Here is a 24,944-nt window from a genome sequence, read left to right as displayed (position 1 = left end):
TATGTAATTTATTCCTGCTTGAATAAAATAGAAACTGGCAGCACAGAACAAGCTCTTGTTTCCAGAACTTGTAAATGGCCTTATGAGTCTTTTAAGCATCAAAGTGTTTGTATAAAACTTTTTGCTCACTTCCACTAAAGATCTTTATTTATACTAATTTGCTTCTCATTTGTATCTGTCTGAAATGATAACCCGGTCCATGATGACACTTCCATAATAAACTGAGTTCAGGAGAATAAATATTTACCTGTTGCCATACTTCAGCTTTATTCATTTCCTTATATTTAGTCTAACAATGCTTGGGTTTGTATCTAAAAAATTAACTAACTTTATTATCTAGCAGAGAGATTTCTTTACTCAGTCTCTCTTTGCTGTGTCCTGTACATATGAGAGGTGTTAAAAACTCTGCGTTCTCCCCCATGCTCCACTTTAGTGCCTGCAATGACCTATTTCTGAGTTCAGAAAGCTCTTTAGGTTTTCATTACACTTCATAGAAAAAAAAACACCTCTCTAACAAACACAAGTTCAACATTGCTGATTGCTTCCTGAGTCAGAGCTGACTGTAAAATGCCTTAGTCAATTTGTTATAGTAATAATGGACTTAAGCAATAAACCAGCTCATATTTTTGGTTTTTCCAGTATAATTAAAAAAAATGATTAACGTAATTTTCCACACTTGAAATCACAGCCACAAATTCTAGATCATATTTAGTGTATGAATTTTGCCATCTGTATTAAATACAAATCTTGCAGAGACATACCTTGAGCATTTCTCGCACAGGTTTGGGTGGCAAGGGTAGAAACTACTACATTACAACACAGAACACAGAAAGAGGAAGAGAAGAAGCTAAGCCCCAGACTTTTGTAAGGATTCAGATTTGTGTGCAGAGGTGGTTTTGCAGTGTTTATTTTAAGTGGTATTTCTCCACTAGTTTCTCTTTAGTAGTTGTTCTTCATCTTTCCAGTATTTCTTCTTGTGTTAGTACAGCTTTGGTAAGAAATTCTCAAGACATGAATGCTACAGACTGCATTCCAGTGCCAGCACAGTGCAAGCAGAGAAAAATACTCTTCTGCTGTATAAGGTTACATCAGCACAGTTAGAAATTGTCTTTGCCTGTTCTGTTATCACCGCAATACATTACATACTCTTGCCTCATTTTCTTTCCATTCTCCTGGCATTTTTTATTTTCTGTTTCTCCTCTCTTTAGCTATTTATACTTGTTATCAGGAATTTTTCCCTAAAGCTACATTTCAGTTTACTTTTCACTTCTCCCTACAGACCTTCTGTGATTTACCTTCTATTAACTATAACAGCAAAACTTTGTTCTACACATCATCTGCAGAGAAGCTGACTTTCTCTTTTGACCTTCCTTTTTTGTACATGAATGGAAGCATTATATGCATTTAACAGAGCTCATATATTCATATCAGCAAAGAGTTACAAATACCAATGGAACAGCAAATTGCCTTCTCCACAGAACTCCCATAATGCTGCTGCTGTGTAAGTGCTCAAACAAGTACTTTGTCTCAAGGAAATTTCCTCACAACAGCAATTTTCTCCTTTTAAACTATTAATGAAACTTCACTAAATGCTAACCTTATACATGAGCAGAGATGCTAGGAATGGTTTCTATCCTTGATAGCCTTTTTATTTTGTTTGTTACTCAGTAACTAAGAGTTTTTACAAAAACAAAGGCAACTTCCCTTGAATGGCTTAGCCACTTCCTCTTGTTAGGAACATGAATCAATTTGCTATACAACTTTCCCACCAAGCAAAACACATTCAGAAATGCATATTTAAATTGTACAAGTTTTACTGCTTTCTTGTAAAAACAAATATACAATAGTTTCTAATGTATCCACTTGCAGTAAAACCAGAACCAGTTACAGTTTTATTTTCAGCTCATTTGGGTAGTAGATGGGAATCCAACTTGTGTACCTAAGGAATCAATTTTTAACACTTGAATGAAATAAAATCCATAAGTCACCAAAAATAATTTACTAAGGTGCTACTCTATCAAATCCATGGGCTGTTTTATTTACCTGCTGTTTTCTTGGTTGTTTCAGAGGATGACATCACAGCCCTGCTGTAACACCTGTCATTTTTACAGTCAGCATAACATGGAAGAGAATGAACTATTCTTAATGCACATGGTATTCACGATTTTAAACTGAATCACAGACAAGAAACTAGAAAATAGGCTTTTGAATGCAAATAATAGTGAAGTACAGGAACTCATTCCTTTGGAAAGCTGTGAAACCTTCAAGTGTGGAAACCTTTCATTAATGGAGATCTTTTAGAACAAGTCAGAAATGCAATGTTAAGTATTTGGCCAAATAGAGCTGAACCTGCTCTGATACATGAAGATGGTTTAAAGAAGAACGCTGTTAAGTCTCACTCCTCTACAATCCTGTAGGCATGACTGTGAAGAAAACACAAGTTAATGTGCACCCTATGGCATGTCTACACCACTCTCAAGCATTCTAAAAGCTCATCTATCTGTTTCATTTTGCACTAAATTCAGGCATCTATTAAAGACAAGTAAGTGTATGTTTCCTAGAACTTCTACTAAGGCTGAAAAGATGAAAATTACATTTACTTTATACTTTGTCTTCTTCCCAAACCCATTCTCTGATGATATGAGATGTCAATATCGTGATTGAATTATTTTTGGTTTTACTTTGATTTGAGATACAGGTGCTGGAGCAAGTACAGGGGAGGGCAATGAAGCTGGTTAAGGTCTAGAGAACAAATCTTACAAAGAATGCCTGAAGGAGCTGGGAATTATTAATTTGAGGAAAAGGAGGTTGAGAGGAGACCTCATCAGTCTCTACTATTACCTGAAAGTACATTGTAGAGAGATTGGTGCTGGTCTCTTTTCACAGGTAATTAGCAATAGAACAAGAGGGAACGGTTTCAAGATGCAACAGGGTAGGTTTAGACTGGACATTAGGAATAAAAAAAATCACAGAAAGAGTGGTTAGACACTGGAATAGGCTGCCCAGAGGTGGCTGAGTCACCATCCCTGGATGTGTTTAAATGTCATTTGGATGTGGTGTTGGTGGATATGGTTTAGGGGAGAAGTTTGCAGAGTAGGGTTGATGGTTGGATGCAGTGATCCCAAGGGTCTTTTCCAATGTGAACAGTTCTATGATTCTATGATACTGCTGTGAGCTTCATTTACCCCTAATCTTCACTATAATTTGCTAATCTTATAATTCACCATGCAGACTGCAACTGAGAATATGCCACCTTTCTAAGACCCTTATTTCTAGATAAATTAGTATAGAGTTAGGAAACAAAGAGACAAGACATGGATCCTAATCTCTGGCCAAAATTATTAGCATTGTACCTCCTATTGAATGATTTATGAAGAAAACAGCAACATTAAGTTGTTAATGTCTCTCGCTTGCACATCAGGAACCAAAAAGAGTAGTAGAAATCCAAAAGAAAAAAAATGGCCAGTCCAGGTGCAAACAAAGAAGAGAAGCAAATGTATTCCCTGAAGTACAGATACAATGCAAATTTACATTGAAGCATTCAAAATTAATGAGAGGTCTGCTGGTATTATGCAGGAGATGGAGTAACAGTACTGCTTTTCCCAGCATAATTTAGATAAACCACAAAGCCAGATAACGGATGGTAGAAAGAGAATTTCCATTTCAACTGCAGTGACAAATGGCAATATAAAACCATGAAATTACTCTGATAATAAGATAGTAAGTGCCTCTAAATGAAAGGCAACATTTTCCTAATAATGACAGAAGATGCAAGATAGGATGAGTGACAGCAAAAGTCTCAGAAGCTAGAGACATAAAATACCAAGATTGTAGGTAAAGTAGTTTGCTCAATGTTTTAATGCTTTATTGTTCATTTTTTTCTCTTCCCATATATACAGAATCCTCTTTCTCTGGGATGTCAAAGCCAAGGTATTTCCTCCCCATTCTATTCTCACACATACTGAGAGAAATGGAAATGCTAATATTTACAAGAAGCACAGAGCTTTCATGTTACTTCCACCATGGTTCAGTAGCTATGTAAGAAGTCTAGCAATAAACAAAAAGTGGTTGTGTGTCTTGTGTTATTGTTACAGTACAAGGGGTCAGGAATCATGCATGTGTTTTTTGGCATACGGTCAAATCTACAGGACTGTTATGGAAAGTTTATTTTCACTGGCTGCTTACACAAGTGACTTACAGGTGGCAGAGACTAACACATTTGGATCAGCATTTCTGCACTACACAAAAAGTGACTTGTAAAAGTAGGCAAGTAGCACTAAATTAAGAATAAAAATAGATCAAAAAGACTGCCTTTCACTGAAGCCCAGCTGACTAAAGCGAGCAGTACCAGAATCCTCTATATGTGGGATGGCCATTTCTTTCAAGAGCTTCTAACATATTCCTGAATAAGGCTGTTGAAATCTTTGACAATTTCCAGTTATTTTACAGTGCACTATCACTATGGAAGCAGATAAATAAAAAGAAATAATACAAAAACCAAACAAAACCAAACCAAACAAAAAACCAAACCAAAATAAAAACCTAAAAAAAACCCACAAGAAAACAAAACAAAGCAAGATCACTACCACCTGAAAAACCAACTCATCTTTAAATAGAAAAATAAATTATTGTTCCATGTTTCAAAATGTGGTCGTTTGTTTGTTTGGCTAATTTAGCAATGAATGCAGGCATTTATAAAGAAGGAATACATCCCTTTTTTAAGAAAGGGACATCAAAGCACCAAGTGTCAGATTTTGACTAGTTTTATCATGCTCTTTTATCTCTAAATAATCTCTATAATATCTCTATAAACCTACTTACAGGACTATTCACAGTAAGTGCTTTAGCCAGGAAGAAGAGTAAGTGTAACTCAACACAAATGTTTGGCTAAAAAAAATTCATTCCTTCACCCAATTCTGGGAATGATGCTATGATTTTTGAGTAATTATGTATTGCAGTTAGTGTCCCTTCCCTTCCTACTGTAAGGTCACGGAAATAAACCTTAATTAACAAACCCACTTCCTTCAAGAGACTTCTATATTAGTAATAAAGCAACTCATGAAATTGTCAGGAAACAGTAATGGGTAGAAGACTCATGCACTACTGTGTGCTTGTTATTACACCTAACTGGTATGGAGGTTTTAATAACAGACTTTACCTCCAGCGAATTAAGTAATTCTTTAGAAAATTCATAGAGCAGCTGATAAAAACAGGGATGCACCAATATTTTTCTTGATACAGAAAAAGAGGACTGACATTGCACAAACTGGACTCCATCCTCAGCTTTAGAGTTCTGCCCTACAAGTAGCTACTTGTGGATTTCATAACTAACTGTGCTAGTGAAACAAACAGGCTATAACTTCTGTGCGAACAAATGATCTTACTGCATCCACAATCTTCACCTTTATGGAAAGTTTGACAGGCTCTAGAAGGAGAATCATCCCGCAGAACACCAGGTGCTGGACTTCTTTCTTTTTCCACTGTTTGAGAGCCTGCTCCTGCTTCCCCTCTCTTCCCACTCACTCTCCTTTGCACAGTGCTCCCTCAGATCTTGCCTTCTTATCCCACACCTCTGAGCTGTCAGCAGCTACCCACCTTCCTGCCTGCCTAACACCTAGCTTGCACCCACCTAACAATATCTGACACTCATCCTCAGCCTGTAATTTCTAGTCCACTCTTGCTATAAAACCATAACCTTCAATCTTGTTACCCTTCTCATACTAATTTTGTTTTCTTTCCACTCATTAAAACTCCCACTCATTACAAAACAGACAGTCCCACAACCCATTTCTCCTTAACCCTATAACAACCATCTAATTCCCTATAATAACAACTTCATGCAACTGCTCTGCTCTTTTGGCTTCTGTGACCTACCTGAAAAGGCCACCATTGCTCTTCACAGACTACAGAGTCCTCCAGTCTCCTCTCAACTATTTTGTCTCTACATTCCGTAATAAGATAGGTATCAGCAAGTCCAGAGGAAGGCTGGAGCACCTCTCAATTGAAGAAAGGCTGAGAGTTGGGATTGGTCAGCCTGGAGAAGGCCCCAGGGAGACCTTACAGTGGCCTTCCAGTACCTGAAGGGGCTACAGGAAAGCTGGGGAAGGACTTTTTACAAAAGAATGTAGTGAGAGGATGAGGGGGAATGGTTCCAATCTCAAAGAGGGTAGACTTAAATTGGATATTAAGAAGAATTTTTTTACTGTGAAGGTGGTAAGACACTGGCACAGGTTACCCAGGGAGGTTTTGGATGCCCTCTCCCTGGAAGTGTGCAAGGACAGGTTGGATGGGGTTTTGACCCAGCTGGTCTAGTAGGAGGCGTCCCTGCACATGGCAGAGGGGTTGGAACTAGGTGATCTTTAAGGTCCCTTCACACCCAAACCGTTCTATGATTATGGATCTCTAAAGTGACTCAACATCAACATGCAATATTCGTTGCATGAATGACGAAATTTTCATAGCAAAATCTCCCCATGGCTTCCCCTGCTATAATAATCTTTTTTTTTTTTGCCTTAATCTCAAGAAGGCTACCTCCTCCAACTCTTATCATAGCAGCATTCACAAATCCACTGTCTGCTTCCCAACTATTATTTTGAGCCTTCTCTTCTTGTTCCAGATGGATATTCCTGACTCACAGCACTCAGTTTATTGACGTTTTAAACCTCTTTTATTATCTCATGTCCACCAATCTTTCCCAAACTCAGAAAAATTTCAGGACACCTATTCTTCCTTTTCCAGTGGACATTACAGTTTGATGCAGACATATTGACAACATCTTAATAACAAAACCTTAGCCTCATATTGTCTTTTCATAAAAAAATGTTAAAAAGCTGCCAGGTGCCTTTACAGAATTCCTGATTTCCTGTAAGAAATACCACCAGAAGATGGGCAATTTTTGCACAAGTCCCATCTATAACAACTAAGAACGTCACATGAGTGAGGTTCAGACTGATACTAAACCCAACCTTTACTCACAGAAACCTCTCAGGACCTTGCTCTCTGCTGCATCACATTCCAGTTAATCATCAAAATCTGTGTAGAGAAGGCACAAAGTTCTTGTGAAACAACAATCTTGTGCAGCCCTAAGTGATTCAATACATTTGCTACTACATTTCGTAAGCATGCACATGGCTCTCCTTCTGCAATTTGGATGCAGCTAATTCAGGGCTGCCTTAGTTTGCCCGTTGCATGAACATTTGAGTCAACTGTGGGTCTGTGCCATAGAAGCAAGGAAACAGTGTTTTTCTCTAGAACCTTGAAAACAAAGATCTCGAGAGTGAGAATGTACATATAATTAATTTCTGATTTACAAATGAAGAATGCAAACACACAGAGATGGGGACTTCCAAAGAATCTATGGGCTGAAACAATCAGTGCATACCAACTTCCTTACTCTGCTTACGACTTGCAAAACAAGTTTTATACTCTGCAGTCTCACTAGTGGCAATTTTGATGGCTACCGAGAAAAGAGAAAAGTCTAGTACCAAATTGTATCTGTATACAGAACACCTCCCAGCTCACTCTACAGAAAAGCACCTGTGCTTCTTCAGCTTCAGTTTCCAAACCTGCAGGTATAACACAGGAAAAACAGATCAAAGAGACTCTGCTGACAGCCATCCAAAACAAAGCCTTCTGCAGCCAGGACAATGAGCCAGACAGGGAAAGTAAACAGAAAGCTTCAAAGAGCAACATGGGGCTGGAAAAAGAAAACATGTAGGCTGAATGATAGTGGCTCCACCATGCAGGATTTTGATGGCATGACTCAGTTGGTCACACATTTAAAACATCCCACATTAAGAATTTTTTTCCCCAACCTGAAACAGTTTGTGGTCTAGGGATAGGACAGGGAGCCAAAAACTCATGAATTCTCATTCCCTCTCCTGACATAGGTTACTCAAGTGCTGTGTCTCAATATCCTACTACCTATTTCACAAACGTACTCTGAATCTTACTGGAAATAAATGAAAATTAAGAGGGACAGGAAGACACATAGAATCGTAGAAGCAGCAAGGCTGGAAAGGACCTCCAAGATCATCCAAGTCCAACCGTCCACCCTATAACCCCTAACTACTAAACCATCTTATGAAACACCATGTCTACCCCTTTTTTGAACATCTCCAGGGATGGTGCCTCCACCACCCCCCCTAGGAAGCCTGTTCCAGTGCCTCGCAACACTTTCTGTGAAGATGTTTTTTCTAATATCCAGCCTGAACCTCCACTGGTGCAGCTTGACCCCATTTCTTCTTGTCTTGTCACTGGTCACCAGGGAGGCCAACAGCCACCTCACTACAACCTTCCAGGTAGTCGTAGAGGGGAATGAGGTCTCCCTTCAAACTCCTCCAGGCTGAACAGCCCCAGCTCCCTCAGCCTTTCCTCGTAAGACCTGTTCTCCAGATCCATAATTAGCCTTGTTGCCCTTCTCTGCATCTTCTCAAGCACCTCAATGTCCTTCCTAAACTGTGATGCTCAAAACTGCACACAGTACTCCAGATGCAGCCTCACCAAGACTGAGTAGAGGGGCAGGATCACCCCCCTGATCCTGCAAGTCACACTATTCCTGATGCAGGCCAGGATGCTCTTGGCCTTCTTGGCCACCTGGGCACACTGCTGGCTCATGTTCAGCTGCATGTCAATCAAAACCCTGTCCTGGTTTGAGCCAGGATGAAGCCAATTTTTCTTTTTACTGATTTTTTTTTTCCTTCAGTAAGCTTTCTTGTAACTAGCAACAGTGTGTTCTGTCTGAGCTGGCAGAGTGAAGGTGCAACCTTGAAGCCTCAGTAGTTAGAAAAACATTCCACTGTCTTATCAGCCTAGCAGAACACACTGTTGCTAGTTACAAGAAAGCTTACTGAAGGAAAAAAAAAATCAGTAAAAAGAAAAATTGGCTTCATCCTGGCTCAAACCAGGACAAACCCCCAGGTCCCTCTCTGCTGGGCAGCTCTCCTGCCACTCCTCCCCAAGCCTGTAGCACTGCTGGCAGTTGTTGTGGCCAAAGTGCAGGACATCTGGCCTCATTGAAACTCATGCGATTGGCCTTGGCCCATTGGTCAAACCTGTCCAGATCCCTCTCCACAGCTTCCCTGCTCTCAAGCAGATCAACACTCCCACCCAACTTAGCATGAAGGGGAAACTTACTGTGGGTGAACTCTATCCAAGTCATCAATAAAGATGTGAAACAGGAGCAGTCCCAGCACTGAGCCTTGGGGAACACCACTCATGACTGGCCACCAACTGGATTTAACTCTATTGAACACAACTCTTTGGACCTGGCTCTCCAACCAGTTATTTATCCAGCAAAGTTTGTGCACATCCAAGCCATGGGCAGCCAGCTTACTACGACAGCTAATGCTTCATTTGTTAGCAAGTGTTAAACTTTAGTGATGTGTAACATTGAAATTTTTCCCCATGAATTATCCAAAATTATTAGAATAGTAAGGGAAAGCTTACAATTATTTATATGCTACCTCTCTACTCTCCAAAATACAAGTTGTTTTGGGAAAGTATGCTGAAAAGGGATAAAAAGGAATAGTAAAAATATGTACTTTTTGAAGTAAGCCACTGCACACTCTGCATTTTAAATATGATTACAAATTACTATTTATAATAAAAAAAACTTTTAAATTTTTAGAGGACACTCCTTACAGTTAGCCATGTTCCTCACTTGATTCAGGTCTAAATGGTTCAGCATTCTTGAGGACTGGCTGCTGCACACGCTGATCAGCAGTTGCAAGGCATGCTCATGGGCTTTCAGGATGGAGTAAATTCAAAGTAGATGATCTCTTAACAATTAAAAACCATTAAAACAAACATATTAAAAATAAGTGTAGCTTACCTATTAGTATCCTGTTCTTTGCAATGCCATTTTTAATCTCATCGTTGAGCAAATCTGTAAGCCCCTGGCACATAGAATCAATACTTTCAATGTGTTCTGGACAGTCATTAGAGATCTTATACCTGTCAAACCACACTGTGGATAAGGCCCCTTTCATAGGTGTATATGGCCTGCAGTGATGGAAGGAAAGAAAACAAATTATTAACCGAGCATAAGATCAAAAGCTTTCAGCATATCTGATAAATAAAAACTATTCAGTTTCTTTCCAGCAAAGAAGAGAAGAAACTTCTTTTGGGTCTAAATCAATTTACATCCAGTCACATTGCATTTCCTTGCACTCAAAACTTGGTCTTTCAAGAATGAAGACAGCATTTGGGAGCTATGTAAAGCACAAGGTTCAGTCAGTTCAATGTCAAGGTTGATCAGATCTGCCAAACATTTTAAATCTTAACATCATTGAGAGGTTCTCAATCTGAAACAGTTAGTGTGAAATCCACCTTGGAACAGGACAAACTGAAGTAAGTAACTGCTAAACAAGACAGCTGTGCAGGAGCTAGCTTCCTGGAATTCAGTTGTCTTATTCTTGTTGAAATTGACAAGACATAGGTATTATGAACCTATAGGTATTTACAAAAACAACTTCTTTCTGTCCATTTTTCTTTTTCTTAAACAGTCACCCTCAATGGGTCAGGTATTTTATAACAGAAAAGAAATGCCACATACTTACTGAATTAGTGCACAGACACAAATTACAGACGTGATACTCTCCCATAATACTGTGTTGTCAGATTAGTATTTAAGGGCTTTAACATGCTGTCCAAACCCCAAATAATCATGGAAGGTACAACTCAAAGTAGCCTTTCTTTGTTGTTAAATAAAGATGTAGAGTCCTGAAATCCCAAGAAAGATGATCTAATTGCCTTGCAGTCGCTCTACAATTTAATACCAAACATACTGCTATGAGATCAATGCTTCATTTCAAAACCAAGCCTCTAAAATCCTTAATTGCAACATTTAATCAGGGGGCACATTTTTCATTTTTACTGAAGCTCAGATCAGATTACAATCATTGCCTACAAACAGACAGTCTTTGATAAATTTGTCTGGATAGGAACCCACAGAAAATGCTAACGCTGACTTCCATGCTGTCTCTGATTTTTTTTCAGTACTAGAATTAAAAAAAAACACAATTAACCTAAAATGAGAAAGGCACCAATTCAATTATTCTTAACGAAAGAATATTATTAATACCAGAGAGACTTCACACATGCTATTTCTTAACCAGAAATACTGCCATTAGTAGAAGCACACAAGAGGCACTATAATATTAGGATTACTCAGTCACACAAGTCAAAAATAAGAGAACACCAATGTTCTTCCACCTGCTGCCATGAACATGAAGTAAATACAGTCCACGACTCAAAAGCTGTAAATCTAAATATAAAGAAAGAGCCAACAAACAGCAACAGACAGGTACAGACAACTACAATGTTTCATCTCTTGGAGCACAGCTTCAGAAATGAGCACCTAAAAACTGCAACTATCTACTGTTATTCAAAATGGCATATAAGTATGTGGTCAACTTTAGAACAGTGTGTATGCCTTAAGTAATCCCTCATTTGCACAACTGAAAACAAACCATATACTTAAGCACCAGAATTAATAACTTATTAATTTTTAAGTTAGGGTCCTTAAATGTCTATTTAAAAAAGGTAAATACTAAATTAAAGGAAATTCAGTGGAAATATTGGAGGTTGACCCATGATTTCCATGGAATGAAGATACGTATTTATATTACATTACAGAAATTTAAATTACAGAAAAATTAAAACAAGTTTCCCCACAACTGAAAGACAGAATCATACAATTTATAAACAGGTGAAAATTCATTATAAGATTATAATACTCGACCAGAAGTAAAAAACTCAGCACTTTTACCTGCTGTCTTTGTAAATTCTTCAATGAGATACATGAAAGACTAACGTTTCTTAAGCCCACAGGAAAAGACCCCCTCAAGAAAACAGAGAAGGTGCTTTCAGCTGTCTCAAAACATCTTTGCAACCCCTCTTGATTTCTCAGAAATGCATTAAGTATAATCCTTATGTAATCCTTATGTAAAGATGAGAAGTAAGATTCTTTTAATGGTTCACCCAACTGGCACATCTGTTTTAGTCATTCACCTTGTTCCTTAAATAAATCCCTTTATTAGCTGGCACACTACAACTCAGACATTACTACGGTAAACAAATATGTTTGGCATGGAACCATCTGTGCAGCTCCAAGAATACAGCACAAACTTTTTTTTTTTACAATTAAACCACAAAAGAAAAAAAAAAATCCCTATGTTGCAGTGACAGAAGAGGCTAGACTGGAAAACACAAAAAGCAAAGAAATATAGAGTGGAGTGAAAACTCCATCCAGTAGGAACAGCATGGTCAGGTAAGGGCAGTGTCAAAACAAATGGTCATCTTTAAGTTTGGAATTTTTTGCTTTCCTAAGCTTAATCAAAGCTCACAACTTTAGTCCTGATGATTTTTTTCCTCAGTGCCTCACCTTCTTTATTCTACTTTTAAATGATAGTAAAAAGAGAGCTCCATGTCTCTAAAACATGTGCTGTTGAAACTTGGAATGAAAATACATAGCTCCCCAAGTTGTGTGGTTTAATTTTAAGGGTGTACGTGTCTTTGTTTTGCTTGCTCTGGCACACACAAAAGATTCAAACCCATACAAGAAAACAAGGATAAAGAACGCTCTCTCCAGGTATATTCTACTTCCAAACACTTACAACCATTTTTAAGAGACATTTGAAACATGATTTCCTACAAACTGAATTAACACTTAATGTTTCAAATTAAGAGAAAGGAAGACATGAAAGAAACATGGCTAATACCAAACAGTATTTAAGAAACTTCAGGCACCCTGAGGAAAGTAATCTCTAATATACTTCTCAACATCCTCAAATCACTCTGGATTATGTCTTCTGATTACTTTATAGGTCTTAATTTTTAAGGTTTTGCATTGATCTACAGTTGTTTTCTCACAAATACATTTGCATGAGACTGAAGTTTCAAGATCCTATGCACCCAGTATCAGAATGTCTTAAAATCTGTAATATGTCTGTAAGTATCATCATTTAAAGCTTTTAAACATGTATTGAAGTAGAAGTAATTTACACTGTTGATTTCACTGTGAAGTTTCAAAGTAATACAGATAATTCAAGTTCTCATAAACTGAAGATAGGTTAGCTTCTGCTAATGTGAGTTATGTACTAATGATGAAATTATAATGAAAGCAGGGTGCAAACCCACCATTTTTTTCCATGTTCCTAGAGCATGGATTATATAATCCAGGCCTTCTTCATCACATTTAGAATCATGCTAATATTACAGGTATCTTAGGTTAATAAGATTGGAGAGCAACTGAATGGTGCTACAACAGGTTCAAATTCAGACCTAAAAACACGCCAAATCCTATCCCCCAAACTATGCTATTAGCATAGCGATTTACATAGAACTGCAAGTGTTTTTGTTTGTTATCCAATAAATCACCATCTCTGTCCAACGTTGTATGTTAAAAGACAAGCCAGCACTACTGGCTGATTGAAATTAGAAATGTAAGAGTAGCAGACAGTATGTTGATAAATAGTAAAGATTCTTCCCCCAACTTTTCCTCCTGATGTACAATTGTATCCCTGCCTTCTTGCTCAGTGCTATGATTACCCTGCTAATGCAGTCACATAAAACCAAACCACAGATGCTGGCTTACAGCTTTCTTGAAGTTCCAGACAGAACTTCCTGCCATGTCAGACAGAACGGGGAACATACAGTGAAGTTAGGCTTCAAGACTCAAAGAAAGAAAGTGAAAGACCAAAATTTTTCAAATCCTCTCTTTTGCTTCCCTCCCAAACCCATCTTCTCTCAGTTAGGAGGCACAGAGTCACATAAGATGTTTTAATATTGTATTTTGGAAGTCCATGCATCCCTTAGAGACAATGTACAAACCACACCACCGAACTGCTTAAGTTCTAGAAGCAAGTCTTGACTCTCAAAGCTGATGGCAGGTTTTCCAAGACCCAAATTCTCTGCTAGCATAATCTCACTGCTGATACTAGTACACTACAATGGAAAACCTGTTTCATAATTCTGCTTTTTAATTTCTACTGTCTGCTTCCAGAAAGTGAATTTAAAAAGAAACACGAGGGAAGACAGAGAATCCACCTACTTAAATTATAAGTTAAATTCAAAACCCTAGCCCAAGGTATATCTTATACTAAACCTGAGGTTCAACAACAATGAAGCTTTATGATAAAACAGCATAAGATGCATCAGAAGTTCAAACAGCTTAAATTTGGAAATATACTTGGAAAACTGGTGCTGTTTAACATCTCTGTTGGAGACATGGTCCGTAAAATTGAGTGCACACTCACCAAGTTTGCTGACAATGCCAAGCTGCGTGGTGTAGTTGACACGCTGTAAGTAAGGGATGCCATCCAGAAGGACCATGAAAGGTTTGAGGGCCCATGCCAACCTCATGAACTTCAACAAGGCCAAGTGCAAGGTTCTGCTCCTGGGCTGGGGCAATTTACAGATTGGGCAGAGAATGGATTGAGAAGAGCCTTAAGGAGAAGGACCTGGAGGTGTTGGTTGATGAAAAACTCAACATGAGTTGGCAATGTGCACTTGCAGCCCAGAAAGCCAACCATGTCCTGGGCTTCATCAAAAGAAGCCTGGCCTACAGGTTCAGGGAGGTGATTCTGTCACTCTTCTCCACACTTGTGATACACCACCCAGAGTACTGTGTCCAGTTCTGGAGTCCTCAACTCAAGAAGGACACAAGAGCTCCTGGAGCAAGTCCAGAGGGGGGCCATGAAGATGATCAGAGGGCTGAAGCACCCCTCCTAAAAAGACAGGCTGAGAGAGTTCAGTCTGATAGAGTCAGGCTGTTCAGCCTACAGAAGAGAAGGATCCCAGAAGACCTTATAGGAGCCTCCCAGTACCTGAAGGGGGCATGCAGGAAAGCTGGGGAGGGACTTTTTACCATAAGGTGTGATGATACAACAAGGGGTAACAGTGTTCAGCTGGAAGAGGGTAATTGTAAGTCAGACATTAGGAAGAAATTCTTTAGTGCATGGGTGGTGACACACTGGACCAGGTTGCCCAGGGAAGTGTTCAAGGCCAGGCTGAATGGGGCTTTGAGCAACCTGGTCTAGTGGAAGGTACCCCTGCCTGTGCAGGGGGGTTGGAACTAGTTGATCTTAAAGGTCTCTTTCAATCCTAGCTATTCTATGATATGATACAAGAAAAAAAATATCAAAAAAGGAAGGTGTCCTCTTCATGAGAAGTAATTTCAGCTGTTCCTCCTAACAAGCTGTGCCTGTTCACTCAACCACATGCAAATGCTTTTGATAGTGTTGTTTCAGATGTAACATGCCTGAAAAAGGAGCTAACTGAGCCAGTACAGCACTTCTTATTACATGAAGAAATATTATGTTGACAGCTTTGGTTACTTGGGACAAATCATATTCACTGAAAACAAAGGAAGCTGCAATAGAACTCACATAAAACTCTTCAGGTTGAATTTTGAGTTTATTTCTGTTTATTTGTTTCTGTTTGTTTGTTCGGCTGCTTTTGGAGGTTGGGGGTGGCCAAGTGGTGTAAATTGTAAGGATTTGTACCAGAGAAATTGCAATAATGTTACACTTGAGATTACTTTTCTAGACACTTCCAGTTCCTCAGTAACCAGCTAAAAGTTGCTGAATTCAATGAAAGAAAGTGGCAAGAGGCAAACCAGAGTACAATCTGAATCAATTCTCCATTACAGAGTTTGAAAGACACTCATGGATCTTTCACAAGCTGATGGAAAACAACACTGAGATGGATGAATGACACTAGCTAGGCATAGAAACCCCTGAAAAGACTGTAAAGCAAAAGCACAGAATGACATAACTGTGGGGAGGAGCCAGGTAAAAACCAGTCTCCAGTTCTTCTGTATTGGAAAACAGCTGAGATGAAAAAGCAAGGAGAAAGACCCTGATGTAGTTAAAGGGATTAGAAATCCAAGATTATTGCCATCATTTTCTACTTTGTTTTCCTGAAGCATGACTAAATTATCTGGCAAGTGTTTATTGCATTCCACATGGTATTTAGTATATGATCTAGGCACTCTACGTATGCATTTCCATGTTTTCCTCATTTAATGCTAGAGAAATAAAAGCAAAAAAATGAAGTTTATCCAAACATGCTTCCATCATTATTATGCAGAATGTTAAACTTCTACTTACAGAAGGAGATGAAAGAACCACCCCATGATACCAACCAAAACCCTTTCCATTTGTGCCTCAAACATCCACCTCTAAAAAGACTTCTTTGTGTTAAATTTATGAATGAGGTTAGGGCTGACAAAAGTGAAGGATTAATAATATTTGCTTGAGCCAAACATAGTATGATAGGCACTGTGCATGCTCCCCTACAAAGCTCCACCAGTCCATCTCAAGTTTGACCTGCAGTGCCCCTGCTGCTTTTCCGATCCTAGGCCTCTCACAAGTAGAGACTGCCAATGTAGCTGAATGGTGCCAAACTGTCTGGTGGTTTTGCGATACAGCCAAAGAGGGACTACGATGAGATGAAATTCATTTCCACCCATTAGCCGAGCAAAGATGTGAACTTACGTGGAAGGACGGAGTACCAGGCCATATAACACAGAGCAGTCCTTACCAGCCACATGCTTAGACATAAGGGAAATTAGAATAAATGGGGGGTGGGGGGAACATACAACAATCTCTGCACAGAGATTACTGGCCACAGAAAGACATGTTGAGTGAATCTCAAAAAGATTCACAAAATAGCCCAGGTGTTCATAGCTTACTTTCTCACTTGCAGAAGAGGACTGTCAGAATGGAATGCTAGACAACGCAATGAATCTTTGACCTAGATTTTTGAAGGGAATTATAGAAGGTAAGGTATACTTATTAAAACAAGTGCAGCCTGAATGGTTTTAACTTTACCACGTTAGCTCCTGCAATGCCAATTTAAACTATCACTTTCTATTAGAAAAAAAAAAAGGCAAAAAAGCACAAACCAAAAAAAAAAATTGGGTGGTATTCAGTTCTGATTTAGAAATTGAATAGAAACCTAATGTTTAAGTCACAGTTGTAGCAGCTGACACAGTATTTAAAGCTGTAGCCATTCTGGCCAAAATAAGAAAGGAAAAAGAAAACTCTTTCTTTTAAAACTATTACTGTATACGTGGCTTTAGGGATTGCATCAGCTGCTAGGGTTACAATTTCAGCTTCTTTTTTTAAAAAAGAAAGATATACATTAGTAAGACAAGGGAGAAAAAAATAGCATTCTGTTGTGTTTAAAAAGTTTAATGTATGTACAGAAGCCCTGATACTGAAAAAAACCTAAAGTTAAAAGAACAACCTATTAAAAAAAGTCTCTATTTTTAAGTGTCCCAGTTGCCTACATTACACAGAAAAAAAAAGCCTCTCTAGAAATGTCTAAAAATTTTTATTTGTAAAGCAAAATTTGCATGCCCCAGCTACATGCATTTAGTTTCTAGAAATATTTCAAATCCAGGTGCCATAATTCTCACTACATCACACTGAGACTTGAAATTTTTCCTTTTTTGTGTCCAAACATGTTTTTACCACAAGCATTTTATCTAGAAATTTTGAAATGTTCTCCTTTTTAATAGTAAATGCCACTGTCTACATTCTGGTATTTTCACTCAGGAAACAAACAAATGAGATCTTCCAAAATGATGGCGGATGACTGTGACAAAATTCTGTAAACTCTTTACTTAAACAGGGGACATCTTGTGATCATTCTCTACACAGACCCTGCAAATTACAAAAAATTAAGAAAAAGTAATTTACTTTCTTTTCACAGGGACCTATAGAGATTAGCAAAAAAAAAGTTTTTCTAAAATGTTATTAAGTAACATTCCATTGCTTTTGCCCACAAACTGGAATTATCCTCTCTAGTGTTTGCTGAAATCAATGCTAATGATGCCAGAGGATATATTTTTAAATTATTCTAGATTAAATGCTTGGCTGATTTTACAAAATAATTTTCAAACATACTGACTCTTGAATCAAAACATATCTGAACCTCTGATGTTGTAGTAAATGAAAAACACCTATGTTTCAGTGCCTAGGATAAAGTCTAAATAAACAAACATAAACCCCATCTGTCATCCACAAAGAAAAAAAATAGTAATTCAGTGCTTTGTTGAAAAATGTGAACTCCATTGCTTTTCAGACCTCTATTTAAGAGGTGAAGAATGTAAGGCCAACTCTATAGATCTATCAATCAGCAGAATTATACCCATCAAAAATGTGAAGAGATTTCCTGACCTGCAGCTTATCCTGCCAAAGCCTTTAGCGTTGCAGTTATATCATCAAACCTGCTTTTACTGGCATAACTACTTTGACTGAGAATGTTCATGTATATATGGTAAGTTATGCTGGAAAAGACTGGGGTATGGACTACATCCACATTAGCAGTATTTTGCCAAAAGAGGATCCTAGCCAAGCAATCCTAGTATGGTCTTGCCTAACTTCAAGCTTTTATTTGATTGCAACATCAGTATACAAACCTGCTGGCAAGCTTTGTACTCTGCTCCTACACTTGACTAATGCAGTGACAGTTTGTGGCACCGACAGAGACTCTCCTCACATGAGCATAGATTTCCACCAACACGTCACTCTGTCTCTACACGATCAGACTGGATCAGAACCTTCTCCAGCATATCTACACTCATAACCTATAGCTCTCATTATCAAGGATGCTGAATGCCCCTGTCTGTGCCAGAAGCATTCTGAATTCTTACTGAAACATACATACAAATACACACATAAAATCAGACCAGTTGCTAATGTAGATATAATTATTTCAATGTCTGCCACTCAGCTTCGTATGTTCTAGGCCTTGCTTTTCCTTTCTGTGGAAGAAAGGAGAGCAAGAGTTACAAATGTTGCAAAAGGCAGTGTGTTTTGGACATGAATACCAAAACAACATGAAATGGGTCTGTAAAGGCCTCTGTAACTGCTGTTTCAAACACTTAAGACATATCTTCATAAACTTCACTTCAGCATTGCTGCAAACAATGGCAAACATTATTGTACTTAAGGGCATCTGTTTTATTTCAGTAAATCAGCTAATAGTACTTATCAGCAACAGAAGGCTGTGCACTAATACTTCCAAACGTACTTCATAATGCCAGCCAAACAGTGTAGGTGCTTTTTATTCTTTGAATATACAACTTTTCAGTTTTGCTAAAACCCACTTCTGAATCAACTCATGCATGATCTCTATCTGCTATGAAGTCAAACGAGAGTAACCTCAACTTCAGAAAGAAAGTGGAGTTGACTGTTTACTCACATATTTTAATTACACAAGTATTTTTCTTTCCATCTGTTCACCAAAGTACTGAGATGCAGAGTCTTAAGATAAAAAACAAATTCATCATAAATGTCACTCACTTGAGTCAGGAGATCTTGCTGGTTAATTATTTATACATAGTTTACATCTGCAGTCATTCAAAGAAAACAAAACAAATGAGAAAAGGACTGGACCTCAGAAGAGCTGTGAGCCTAACAAATGTGGTCTGAGGTGCTCTGGCTACATATTACTTGTGAAGAAAGATCGTTTCACAAGCAAGCAAAACCTCCTGCATTTCCTCCAGCACCTACTGTGTTGATAGGGAAGAAATTGTGCCCATCAGTATATGTTATGTGCCACTCTAGCCATCACTTTGCCCTGTCATCAATGAAATAATGAGCAGGTTTGTCGTGATTTGGGCCTAACACAACAACAAAGAAACAGCATCATGGCCGGTCACTCAACTCAACTCCCCCACACACAAAATGTGGGATGGGGAGGACAAAGGCCAACTAGAAGGTCATGGGTCAAGACAAAGGACAAGGAGGGTTCTTCACTGATCAATGTCACAAGCAAAGGAGACTCAACTTGGGGAAAAATAATAATTCAATTTCACAGTAATCAAGCACACACAGGACACAGACAACACAAAGAGCAGGGCTTGCAGATGTTACCCCACCCCTCTCTTCTTCCCAGGCCCAAATCACTTTGTTCCCAGTTTCTTTCCCTCCTTCCCCCCAGCAGCACAGGGGGGCAGGAGATGTGGTTTAGAGTCAGTTCACAGGCTGGGGGTTCCTGCTGCTCCTTCCTCCTCAGGAAGGAGGATTCTTTAAAGTCCTCCCCTGCTTCCCCAGGGGGTGCCTTCCATGGGAGAGAGTCCTCCACGAACCTCTCCTTCATGAGTCCTTCCCATGAGATCCAGAGCTGCTCCAGCCTGGGCTTCCCACAGAGTTATGGGCTGCTTCGGGAACAGTCACCTCCCCTGGCACTAAGGTCTTCCACAGCTTCATAACCCAGCAGCAAGATTGAGTCCACTGGCCAAGTTGACCCCTACAGGTGCCTTCAGGGAATGTTCCACTACATTCCTCCATGAGTGCAGGGGGACAGCTTGCCATCTCACCACAGGCTGCAGGGTAACTTCTGCTTGGGCACCTTCTTCCTCTTCTTGCACACCTGCCATCTGGGATCTTCACCCCAGCATTGCCTTTCACCTCTCCAGCACAGCTCTTCTTGAAGTGCTTCTCTGCTCAGGTGTAATCTCAGTTCTTTTGTATATTAACTGCAGAGGCACGTCTATTGTCCCTCTAATGCTTAGCTGCGTTTGGAGCAGGGGGAGCTTCTCAGCTTCTTACCAGAGCCACCCTTGGGACCCTTCCCTCACTACCAAAACCCTCACCAAATCGAACCAGCACAAGGTTATATACAGAAAAATCATATTTGCCACCTATTAACCCAAAATATGCTGCTTCAACAGACTTCCACTCATGGCCTTGATTTTTCTGTAACATGGTGAGTACATTCACGCCACAATCTCTCAATTGCTTTTCATGCCTAAGTAAATCATAAAAATACATGGAAAGGTGGGGTTTTTTTCTCGTATTCGTGAGTGCCAGACAAAATCTGCTATTACACCTGTTTATACCCTCCAAGAAATTTTTTTCTGACTTTCAAACATCTGTACCTTTAAAGTCACAATGTTGAGAATGACACAATTTCCTTTTCCTTTCAGCATTCATGCACACTTATGCATGAATTCAAAAAGAAACTTAAGCCCCACTACCTTTCAAAGAAACATCTTCTTAACTCAGAGCTGCAATCACCTTAAAAATGAATGTAAGAAAAAATCAAACATCTCTAAAATATAAGGCTATGCCTTTAGATAGCTAAATATGGAGGTAGGTGTCCAATTTTTAGCCTTTAGTTTTGACCTCATTAACTTTCAAATTCCTGGGTGAAAACATTAGCTGTAGTTTCCGTCTAGGACTGAACACAGTGTCATTTAGTAATGAGATTTGTGCTACAGTTGTAGCAAACTTAGACTACCCTCAAACTAGAAGAAATGTGTGATTTTAAATTACCAGTCTTTTACCCAGAAGGAATAACTTTCACATCATACTTGTCAAATAAACTGAACACCTTCAGAACTGACACCTAGCACCAGATAAAACAGAATATTTTAGTGGTTAATTTTTGGGAGTTAATATAGGTAGGACTGTGATCCATAACATGGCTCTGTAGTGCCATTCCAACACACACAGGAGCATCACCTTTGTATTAAGGAAAGATACTATGACAATAAGACCTGAATTTATATTACAGACTATGACATCTGTGAAGTTTTAACCATGTAGAGTCTTAACTACTTAAACTAACAGTTCCTGGGCAGCAGTGCACTGTTGAGCTCCATTTTTTCAAAAAGGAAGTGTTATGACTGTCCGTAGCAATAATCACACGTGTATTTTACACTACTGGAATACAGTAATTTAATCCCACAGTTAAAATACATTAAACAATACCTGGCAGGAGCTGTTGGGTAAATAACTTTTATATGTTGGAAAGCCATGTCTTGATTCAAAATTTGTTTTATCCATGCTCTTGCTCCTTGGCCAGTATCACCTGTATCACACAGAAGAGTACAAGAATTATTCTGAGCATTTAGAAAGAAAACCATAAAATGTCAAACATATTTATACCAAATCACCCTAATTTATAAATCACAAAGTTGATCCTCCAAAATGCTAAAAGAGAACCTTCTACAATAACCTCAATCCCCTTTCCAAGGAAGATGGGACTCAAAACTTCCTAGAAAGAGACCTTTAGAGGTCTCACAGCCTAAGTTTAATATCCAATAATGAATACTGTATGCTTCAAGCTTGAGGAAACTGGGCCATCAAAGAATATGGTTTATAGTACGCAGACATACACACAGTAATGTTCAGTCTAAAAATCTGGTGGAGATTCAGCAAACTGGAATTTCACTACTGCCACTCATGCTACAAGACTTTAGTCTTAAAACAGTGCTCCCACATACTATCAACGCAATGAGTTAACACCAGTCTCTCAAATTGGTCAGTTTGATTTTAGAACTCACTCTACTCTTCTCAATAAAAAGGCCAAGCCACAAGAAAAAAGATTACTGCTGAAAGCCAGGATTACTGCCAAATTACATTGGTTCATCTGAAAAATGTCAGAGAAATATACTGATTTATTGTTACAATTATTGTAATTCCCCAATGGAGAAGAATTGCTTGTGCTTGAGCACTCAAACAAAATTCAGTCATCTTTACTTACACATACAACTAATGCATCATCAGAATTAAAACGGAAGGCAAAAGGATCCAAATTCAGCATTTTTTTCTGCTGAGCTCAAGTGGCATTGCCATGAAGTTCTCTGTGTTCAAACTAAATAACCCAAGTGACAAATAAGCAAGAGAGTAACAAAACTAGCACGAATCTTACTCTGTGCTATGCTGAACAGTAAAATCAAAGTCACATCTTTAAATGGATGCTTCAGAACACATTTCCACTAGCACTTGGCCTAAGAGAGCAGTATAGTCTGAAGTCCAAACACACCTCTGATTCCTAGTTGACACTCCTTACAAGCAAGGGTTTCCTTAGGGCTGCTGTCACCTAATTTGTGGACATACCTAAAGGAGGCTCAAATAAATATTTCTTTTTCTATATGCCTCTCTATTTTCAATTAGAAAGCAAAATTCCAGGCTTGGCAAATACTCACACAGGGCTGACTAATCCTCAGGTAGGTCAACTTCTCAACTATCTGAATGCTTACGGAACTGGGACTTACTTGCATCTTTAAAACTCCTTAATACTTCAGGACACATCTTTTATTATTTAGTCACATTTCTTAAGCTTTGCCAAGATCAGTAGAAGCATTTACAGTTAATGAAGCTAGCTTGTCCATGACAATTAATAGAAAACTCATTAAGTAAGAGAAAAAATAACTATGACCTTCTGTGTGTCAAGGGTCCCCATGGTGCAAATGCTCTGTGAGCACTTGGATGCAGAGATAATGCATTGCAATTTGGTACAAATAGAATCTGGAGATGAGGGGAAAAAGGGAGGAGACTGCGACACGAAACAAAACCAAAGAACCTCCTGAAAGGTCTGCCTTTCAGGCTGTTCCTGGATTTTAGCATTACATGTCCTTCCAAACACTGCTAAGATGAAGCAAACAATGAAACTACAGTTCTGCTTTGAGTCTGTTTCCAAACCTGAAACAGACTCATGGCAGCAATATTATCTTTCCCTCCCCTCCAAAGTAAAATATGAATGATATTTCTTGATATGGCTTGAATTTTCAAGGTTTTTTTCTGTGCAAAGTTTAAACTTCACAGCAAGTAACATGCATGTTACAAGAAGCAAAGTTGTAAACTTAAGTTTAAAAAAAATACTATACATTTGTTACATCCATTTCCCTTCCCTGTTGAGCTACCAAATGGACCCTCTAACTAAATCTGACGTGCAGTACTTGAATTTTTAAAAATATTTTTCTCCATCTCTTTGCATTTACATTCTCCATTTGTTATAATTTGTCTGGAGCAAACATTATAAACAAAGTGGATTAATGCCATTTGACTGCCACTTTCCATCAGAAGCCCTGTACAGAAGGTACCAATTCAGGTTTACAGGCCAGCCCACAGCAACAGCGCTGCGGCTACTTCTGTTTTAAATTCTGTTCTGTGGAACTGCTGAACAAAACCAAATAAAAGCACTTTTGTACTTCCCCACTGCAAACATTAGGAATGAAATTATATAAAAAATGAAAAATTGTAGAGTGCTTTAACCACATGTGGGATCAACCACTAACCATAATATTCCCTTACTCCTCCAACACAAGAGAAAATTATTTCCTCAAGCATTAAAGCATTAGCATTAACAAGAGGGCCGAGCACATCCTAAGAACTCTCCTTCACTTCCATTTTCTGATTCACAGAATTTGATAAAAGCAAAATTAAAGTAGATTATAAATATGAAACTAATTTCATAAGCACGTACATGTTTGTTAAACTATGCAGAAGCATCAGGTAAAGGGAAAATTAAGAGAAAGACACTGAAAGAGTTGAGCACATCACCATATGCACATTGACAGCTCAGTAGAGGTGATTCCCAAGGCCATGACATTTTTTATTTATTTTTTTTTCCCCTGAAGTACTGTGTACTTGGTAGCTGTTGTTTAGACTAGAAATAACCTTTAGGAGAAATCCCAACAAGACACACGCTGTCCTCAGACTGGTCACTGATGCAGGCCTGCAGATGGCGGCCATGAAGCCAGTTTGGACAAAACCTTAAGACCCTTCCAAAGGGAAAAGTCGCCTTTCAAAAGGTGACACCACTAGTCTCAACCTGATCCTGAACGTACCGAGAACCATCCTAACTACTAAAATAACCCCTTGCATGGGGCTGCCCTTACAGGAGGTGAAGGAGGACACCCCTTCCCGCGGCCCAGCCAGGCAGGCTGCTGTGTGACACACCACCCTAACACACCCCCCACGGCCCCACCTCAGGCCCGGGGAGGCCCAAACGCCTCCCCGCACACCGCTCTGCCCATGGAGGCTCCTCCACCGCTTCGGGGGGAAGCTAAAACCGCAGGGGCAGGGACACTTCACGCCCCGCAGGTCCCCTCACCCGGCACTGAAGGGGCCGACACCGACGCCCGCCCCGCCGCGCAGCGGGACGCGGAGGCGGCCACCCCCAGGGCCACCCAGCTC

The 24,944-nt window shown here is 39.1% G+C and overlaps 1 protein-coding gene across 1 annotated transcript in view; it reads right to left on the bottom strand.

Moving 5' to 3' along the window:
- LYPLAL1 (lysophospholipase-like 1) overlaps positions 1–24,944 on the bottom strand; it is a 41,147-nt gene that overhangs the window by 4,813 nt on the left and 11,390 nt on the right. The window contains exons 2-3 of the mRNA XM_009994800.1: positions 21,732–21,862; positions 9,833–10,002 (exon numbers count right to left, since the gene is read on the bottom strand). Coding sequence (XP_009993102.1) covers positions 9,833–10,002; positions 21,732–21,862 — 301 coding nt within the window. The remainder of the gene's footprint in view (positions 1–9,832; positions 10,003–21,731; positions 21,863–24,944) is intronic.

This window comes from Chaetura pelagica, unplaced genomic scaffold (assembly GCF_000747805.2).
Source record: "Chaetura pelagica isolate M959 unplaced genomic scaffold, ChaPel_1.0 scaffold2, whole genome shotgun sequence".
Lineage (NCBI taxonomy): Eukaryota > Metazoa > Chordata > Aves > Apodiformes > Apodidae > Chaetura > Chaetura pelagica.
Note: the sequence above shows the minus strand (reverse complement) of the source record. Positions and strands in the feature narration are given on the sequence as shown.